Source organism: Limanda limanda, chromosome 3 (genome assembly GCF_963576545.1).
Source record: "Limanda limanda chromosome 3, fLimLim1.1, whole genome shotgun sequence".
Classification (NCBI taxonomy): Eukaryota; Metazoa; Chordata; class Actinopteri; order Pleuronectiformes; family Pleuronectidae; genus Limanda; species Limanda limanda.
Genome location: NC_083638.1, coordinates 15,919,426 through 15,928,130, shown reverse-complemented (window position 1 = coordinate 15,928,130; position 8,705 = coordinate 15,919,426). Strand labels below are relative to the sequence as shown.

Sequence of the window (8,705 nt, the reverse complement as noted above, 5' to 3'; positions counted from 1 at the left end):
CTGCTGGTGCTCGACCTGCAGGGTAAAACCTCTTGATGAGAGCGTGATGATTTTTTTTTTATTGTTTGAAGATGAGAGAGTCGCACAGAGGGTGTGTTGCTTATTTAAATCGTTGTGAGGTTCAAGTGATACTGAATTCTTCAGTCTACTGCACTCTGCTTGCTGTGGCTCTCTCTGTCCTCATGAGCGTTTTAACTCTACATCAGTTTTAATCCCCGTCCAAACTATCACACCTGAACGCTTTTATCATGTGACCACACACTTACTGTACATATGTGTGCCGGTGTAATCAGGAAGTCGATTTGTAGTTAGTTGCCCTGTTAAATAAAATACTAAGAACAAGAAACAACAATGGGGAAACGTAAGATGACAGATTTCTTTTGTTGAACCAATAGAGAGGTTGAACTTCTACTGACAGGGACCGTAAACATTATTTTGCCTTCACCGCTGGTATCAGAGTCATGACTGTTAAGAACCAGGAAGTAAATGGTGAGGACTGCTTCATTGCGCCAACAGTGTTTCCAAACTTCTCTGTTTTGGGCGCTCATAAATATTCAAAGCGTGTGATCTTAAACGTAGCATCAGTGATGCATTTTAAACCTAATGCTCAGTTGTGTAGTTGTAGCCTCTATGTAAATGTGACAGAATGTATTTAAATGAATGGCCTTTATTTACGCTCTTCCTCAGCAGAGACACATTGATGTAATTTCTGTTTTTTTTTTGCTCATTTTGCTCGTGTGACGGTTGTGCTCCTCTGCAGGTGTCGGGGAGATTCTGACAGATCCTTCGGTCATAAAGAGCGGAGAGAAGGGGTCAGTGTACGCTTTTGTATGCTTTTGATTGTTGCCCAATGTTTGTCTTAATTTCTTTATTTGTGTTTATAATGCACATTGTAACTGTATTTTGTGCAGTGCCAATTAAATAATAGTTATAAGTATTAGTACATTTCTCACCCAGCTACCCGTTTCTAGTAGTTCTTCCCTAAATTCCTTATTTGACTCTGCAGATCATATGATATGATATTTGGACCGGCCAACCTGGGGGATGATGCCATCAGGAACTTCCGCGCAAAACACCACTGCAACTCCTGCTGTCGCAAACTCAAACTTCCTGGTGAGTGCGGTTCTGCTTTCTGAGTGGTCACATTATATCTGCACAGCTGTGGTCACATACAGTTTGTTCTCAAATCTAGAAAACATCGGTGTTTGTAGCCTCATATAGTACAAACATTCTTAAATAAAATGAGTATTAAAGATCTGTAATGTAACTCTCCTTGTTGTCTCGTTGGTCAGATCTGAAGAGGAACGAGTACACACCAGACAAGGTGACGTTCCCACAAGAAGACCCCCCCAACCCGGGGGCCGGCGCCAAGGAGTCCCGCCAATCAATGAGGTTGATGCTGTGATGAGTTCAGAGAGAGAGAGAGAGGATGAGAACGATCACGCGGCCGCACTGTTCTGATTTTGACTTGAGTCGAAGCCAAGGAGGAGAAACGTGCATCCAATCAACTGGAAGAACCACACCTGGGTTTCCATGAAAACCAGTGCATGCAGACTGTGTCATGTTTTTGTTATTCCCACCGAAATGCTGTGTCACACACAATTCAAGCATTGAAACCTTTGTTTTGTAGCGCATACACGCAGGGGAATATTGTGTACACATTTACACATATAAATATATATATATAATATAAAAAACTGGATATATCGACAGGTACAATATCGTTGCAGAAGATTTATTATTTATTGTGTTTGAGAAGTTGCTGTGTTTTAAAGAAAAGGAGAAAAAATGAAATTAACAAATCAAGTGCATTGCGCTTCCGTTACAGCAGCTTCACAGTGGACGGCCTGCTGACACTCAGTCACTGCAGCTAGTTTGCCATCAGATCATTTTTATAAATGTATAAAGACTTGTATCACAGATTTTTGTCAATTACTTAATGAAAATATACATGAATTTGAAAATCTTGTAAAATATGGGCAGATTGCAATGCAACTTTTACAGAACATTGTATGTAATTTTATTGTATTGAAAGTGTGTCCACCAAAATATTACTGATAGTTTTTATTGTTACAAAGGTACTACTGCTATATCTTTGTCATCAACTATTGTATGAGCAATCTAGTGTATCTTATAGATACTGTTATCTGGCATGAGCTGAACAGATTCAAATATTTTATTCAGGGGAACTGTCAAACGTATGGGTATTACTGTATACATTTTGTACTGGATATCATTTTAAACAAATAAAATGTAATAAAAAAAGAAGCTGTGGCAATCATTCCTGTCTTAAAATAATTGTGTAACAATGTGTCACTAAATAACCGAAAGTCCTAAACATTTGCTGCTTCTCAGATGTGAGGAAGGATTTCGATCATGTGCGTCCTGAAGGAGACAGTGGGTCTGTTGTTTGATCAGCGCTCTCACATTCCTCTGCTCATGTGCCTCCAACCAAACTGCTCACCTGTGGAATAATGTGACTCACTCACTCCGACTGTAAAGTCAGCTGCAGTGAAAGGCGGATCCCCTCACATCGTTGTTGTTGTGGAAGTTTTCCAGAAGCTGGTGAAAGAAGAACTCAGGCAGCAGCTGATGTCTTATGCAGAAGGTTTTAATGTGGACTTGACGCATCAAGGAGACCAGAAGATGAAACAATATACAAACTTAGACACTAAAATGTGCTATTTGTCGGCCCTTCATCTATAACCTGACCTTTGCACCTGCTTAGAGAGAGAATTGAGTATCTCTGGCATTAGACAGGTATTATCGTGGGCGGCAGTGGCTGAGGGGTAGAGTGGTCGTCCTACAACCTGTAGGTCGGCGGTTCGATCCCCAGTCTGAACCATCTGCATGCCGAAGTGTCCTTGGGCAAGATGCTGAACCCTCAAAAGCCCCCCAAAGAATAACAAAGTGCTGCAAGTAGATGCACTGTATGACTGTGTGTTTGAACGGGTGAATGTGAAACTGTACTGTAAAGCGCTTTGAATGGTCTTCATCAGACTAGAAAAGCGCTATATAAATACAAATCCATTTACCATTATTCTCCTGTACAGATATAATATACAATATACATTATGTATAGTGGCATATACAGTAATGTGGGAGGATGGTAAAAAAATCCTTAACAATTATAACTACTGAAGTATGGAATAGTCTAATTTTCCTTTAATATGAACACTGGCGGGATTTTTGCATAATCTTGTTTTAGGCTTAGAACAAATACAGAACAGTCAACAGCAGAGAAACAGGGTGTAACTGTGCAGACAAGGAAACAGCAGTGTGGAGACAGTGAGTTCATTGGTTCACGCTGCAGGAACCAGACCGACTGGTTTCCCCACTGGGTGTGTGGTGTATAAAATAGAGAAGCACACCCTCGACAGTACTTGTTGTGCAGCTCATCATAGAATGAGCCTTTGCTTCTCTTCTGCAAGAAAAAAAACCAAAGACATGAATAAGGTCCATATTGAATACTGGTAAGTTTTTTGATTTCCTCTATTCTATTTGGCAGATTTTCAGTTAGACTGCAATGAATTTCCTTCTGAGACAAATGGGCCTATAATTAACCAGTGGTTTTTAAATCAAATTATTTCGTGATTATGTTACAGTGGTGACCACTGACGTCAAAGTGCTTATTTACACCGTATTCATCTAGACAAGAAATAATCATCTCTGTATAGAAACTTCCATTATGATCCACGATTTTAGATTTCTGCATCAAAGTTGAATATTTATTTAAGCCTCGGAAGACACATTGAGGGATAAGACCCTCATTTTCAATGGTGCCGAGGGTACAATAAAAAAGTTGATACATTAAAAGTTAATACATTGAATAAATAGGAATGAAATAAATATGCATATATATATACACAGTAATACAAGGTATAAAACAATTCGTCAATAAAATACTATGGCAAAGTCAACTAGCAGTTCCAGTCATTGCAAAGTTCTAAGGCTTCCAGATCTTGAGATCCATGAGCCGAATGGTGGGATTATTTAAGGATCACCACAAATGAAATATGATGTAAATAAAATATGCAATCATCAATCAATGATATTAGTGTAATAATATTGTAATTTGAAATAAACACAAGAACGATAGAAATGAGCAATGAACCAAATACATTTCTCTAAAAAATAAAGTTTATCATAGCCATATGGGTGCATTGTTTTCTTGTTTGTGCATTAACTAGACGAGGAAAGTTTCAATAGATGAGCAACAAAACTTGGCTCCATATTTGTTAAATTTCCTGATAAAAAATATCTTGCTTCAATTATAAAGGAGACGTCGTTAACATTCCCTTTGTGGTTGTGTCTCAGTGCCGGATGAGGTTACCTGTCCCGCTTCAGGGACCTGGAAGGAGCCCTCCGGCAGGTCCCTGGTGTGTCGGTGACGGGATCCAAGGGGAGACCAAGTGAGCTGCTCTTTGTTTGCTCTGGAGGCCCAGTTCAGCCAAGAGAGGGGGGGGGGGGGGACAGAATAATGAAAATAATAAAAGTACTTAAAACAATACTCTTTACAAAAGGTCAACCATAACCTTGGCAAAATGTCATATGTGCATTTCTAACTGGATCCTGGTGTTGTTTTGTGTTAGTAATGTGTTACTGTACTTTTGACTTTAGTGTTACTACTTTCTCAAATTAGGAGACAGGAATTATTTAAAAATTTGTTTGCATAGTTGTGCATCCATACTGCAAACTAATACCACTACCTTTTGACTACAAGGCCTATTTTAACATGTTGACTCACCATAAGTCATTTTATTTTTAAGTATTAGTCACTTTTAATCATTGTTTGAGGCAGAAATGATCTTCCACAGTCAGACACTATCAGTTACTGTAATGTCTCAGTCAGTTTACTTCCTCTTATGGTGCAGGACGTTCATATGCAACGTGGTGTGACTCAGCCAATATAAACAAAGAGTCACATTGTGTAGTTTTCACCCCTCACATATGAGAGTCAAAACATTCTACAGGTTTTATCAAACATAAATGTACAACAATTTTTCGTTTGGAAAGTTTGGAACTGTCTTGTTTTGTCGTGCTTGATCACAAACTCTATAGCATGTCGTGGGCTGCAGACTCTGTCCACTAGAGGGGGGTGTTCAGCTGTTCCGCACTCACACACTCGCAAACACACACATACACACGAATTGCACATTATTGTGTGATATTAACATTAAATGTGAATCAACGGCTCGAATAGCTCAACTGTAGCAAAATATTAAAATAATATATATTTTCCTCATGATGTTTCCATGTGGAGTTTCTTTACTTTTGTGCATTATCACAGATTATCACTGACTAAACCTGTGTTACTTGTTGTAGACAAAAACAATTGCACACCCCATGTTACTGCTTCATATTAAACTGATGATGATGTATTGTCTTGCCCCCCCCCCACAGACAGTTTTGAGGTTTCACTGAACGGGCAGTTGATCTACTCCAAGCTGAAAACACACTCATTTCCTGAGACTGCACAGGTCAGTGAGTTGGATATCTAATATTTTATGAGGGACATTTTATTTGCACCACGGCATAAAAATAACAATAATCTTATTTTTACTGGACTGATGGTTGTTTGCTGCAGTTTTTATAAACACCTCTTTAATATGAACATGAGGGAAGGGCTATTTCACCCCTAACTTATTTTGTATAATTCCTCTTACTGTTCCTTAAAATATAATTTAATGAAAAAGTGTAATTTAGTCAATTAATTTAAATTGTAACAAATTGAATTAAATGCTTTATTGCTATTTCTGTGACACTCCTCCATACATTTGACTTCATGGGACATGAATGAGAAAAGAGGATGAAAGTATAAATGAAAATTTAGACAAAGCCTACAGCTTCACTAGCAGCTCAGTCAAAAGGATAATTATAAACATGTAAATCTGTAAAACGGTTTTGTGTCAACCTAACTTGCAGTGTTGTTTTGTTTGTTTCTTATACATTTCCCCCTGGCTTACAATATAGCCACTTAGAGAAAACAATAGTAAATAGAATTATTAAATTGATATTTGTGTTTTGTGACCAGGTGGTAGCGATGGTGAAGAAGATTATCCAGGAAACGAAGAAGTAAAGCCTCAGAGAAACAGCTGCTGGAGGATCCAATAAGATCTGTATTCACACTGCAAGAGAACGACATGGTTTGTCTTCTGTGGTTCAGAGCTCAGTCTCATCACGTCTGCTTAACAGAAGACCAAAATTCATTCAAACATCAAAACATCATTCAGCTTAACCGTGGACCATGATCAACCGAGAAGATGAGCCCATGTGTTCTCTTGATGGTGAATATAGACACAGACCAGGAGATGATGGGAGCCACACTCAGGAGCCGGGCACTGACTTCTGTTTATGATTGTATACACTGAAAAACACATGGTGTGTACATGATGCAGGGCTAGAAGCTTTTCAGTCGACAGGAGCCTGAGGATGTGCTCCCATCGTGTCTGTCTCTACTCACACGTAACATTTCTTTAGCTGTCTCAATCAAACACACTTGTTCCATCATCCATTTTGTTCTGTTAATATAAATCTAAAGTCTCCGAGCTGAGATTTGATTAAAAGAATAGTTTGACATTTTAAGAAAAATACGATATTTGCCTTCTCGTCGCAACATGAGAAGATTGATACACTGTAATTTCTTGAATTTAAAGCCAATGTTTACGTCCAGTTATCTAAAGCTCACAAATATTTTTGAAAATGACAATTTGCCATTTCAGTGGGGGCATTTCTTGACTACCACTTAATACCATAAGTCTCATGTGCTGGCCCAGGCTAAAATAAGCCTCCTGTACAATGGTTCATAGATTTACATTTTGCTTTTTGTATGGATTAAACATACAGGATACAACATGTTATTGCTAACTGCTAACTCTTGGGAAGAAAGAAAAGAGTATTCAAGAACATTTTTAAAAACTTTAATTTGTGTTATGTTGCAAACAGGAAATGCAATTCAAATTTCAGATTCATTAATTATTTGGCATTTTCATAACACCTTGAATCACTTAGACGTCTTTATTCCTCAGGAAGTTCTCACCTTCATACCTTGCATATTTTCCTTTGATGAGACAGCTACTGCAAATGTTCTGCCTTCTCTGTCACTGAAGAATATTCATTCAATGACAAATGATGACTCTAACAAATATACTTGTAATTTCAAACACAGGGATGCTGGAACTCAGGCGGATGTGGAACTGTTGAGAGAAAGTCTAGGCTCTACAATGCTATCATATAAAACTTTTTACCTCACAAAAAGCACCAAACGTCATCTGGGCAATAGATGGGCTGCACCAAAAATGCACCACATATTGTAAAATGGAATATATTAATTAAAAATAATTCAAATTTAGCAAAAAGGATAGGTATTTTACTATTTCACTTTAAAATGTTGCTTTCGTTAAAGAAGTTATTTCTTTAGTTAACTTTATCCTCAACAACTCTACTTCCAGCATCCTTGAAACATTTCACATATCAAACAGTTCATAAACAATAAATCATCACTTTCAACAACAATTAATTTCATTTTCCACAAATTCAATAAAATACTATGGATTAATTTCTGATCTCCTCATTTTTTTACACAGCTTAGATAGCAGTGCTGCAATGTCCTTAGTATAATAATTCCCTGTGTTGTGAAAAGAGGTGGTGGCCGTGTGTCTGACGGACCGATACCATCAATCACCTCAGCAGAGATCATCCAGCATCCAGGCCCAGTTATTAGGACAACATTTATTGAAATAATATATTTTAATAATGTTTTTTAACTAAACCTAATCCTGCTAGTATGGAGGACCATACATGACTTAAGTATAAATAAATAAATACAGAAATAAATAAATAAATACAGCAATAAATAAATAAATACAGAAATAAAAAAGGAAATAAATTAATTAATACAGAAATAAATAAATAAATACGTTAATAACAACAGAAATGTCTAAATAAATGTCTTAAATATATTTGCACATCTATTTATTCCCTGATTTATATTTTTCACGTTTTCAATCACCTTATGCTAATGAGAAAGGCGGGCCTAACCCCAGTCTCGAGCAGGATTGGTCAACTGAGCTATACACACATACGCACATACAGGCCCCGTGGCTCCGCCCCCCTCAGTGCCACACACTCGAACAGAGACAGAAGTGACTGAGACTTGAGCTCGTCACCGCGAAGCAGCTGCTGAGTGACTTTGTAAAACAGTGGAAACAGTGAAAACACCGAGTTTCTCTGGTCACATCTGCTCAGAGATCAGCTGCTTCATGGGCAGAGCAGAAGCTGAAGGTGGTTTGTACCGAGCAGGAGTTTCTGCTTCCTCCTCCTCTCTGCTCGCTCCTTGTGCTCAGTAGAACACGAGACGTGACGCTCACAGTCAGGATGACTGACACCTTAATCATCCCAATAAAAAATAAGCTGAACTAACCCTCTGAACTTGAACTAGTTCATTTTAAGTGTGAACTGGCTCAACACTGCAAACAGCTACTGGACACCAGTCAGCATTGAAAGGCTGGATCATTATACTCCTGTGACCAATCCTGCATGAGACTGCGGTTAGGCCCGCCTTTCTCATTAGCATAAGGTGATTGAAAACGTGAAAAATATAAATCAGGGAATAAATAAATGTGCAAATATATTTAAGACATTTATTTAGACATTTCTGTTGTTATTAACGTATTTATTTATTTATTTCTGTATTAATTAATTTA

At 37.9% G+C, this 8,705-nt stretch overlaps 1 protein-coding gene and 1 long non-coding RNA gene across 2 annotated transcripts in view; both read left to right on the top strand.

Moving 5' to 3' along the window:
• Nucleotides 1-2,226, top strand: part of trpm7 (transient receptor potential cation channel, subfamily M, member 7) — a gene marked incomplete in the record, with an annotated part of 33,485 nt that extends 31,259 nt beyond the window's left edge. Inside the window, 3 exon segments of the mRNA XM_061068067.1 lie at nt 762-812; nt 1,007-1,113; nt 1,293-2,226. Of these exon segments, the coding sequence (XP_060924050.1) occupies nt 762-812; nt 1,007-1,113; nt 1,293-1,405 (271 nt within the window).
• Nucleotides 2,227-3,399: 1,173 nt separating this feature from the next.
• LOC132998705 (uncharacterized) lies at nt 3,400-7,524 on the top strand. Its single transcript, XR_009678001.1, has 4 exons — nt 3,400-3,473; nt 4,318-4,412; nt 5,404-5,480; nt 6,035-7,524. It is a non-coding gene; the product is annotated as an uncharacterized LOC132998705 (long non-coding RNA).
• Nucleotides 7,525-8,705: the final 1,181 nt, after the last annotated feature.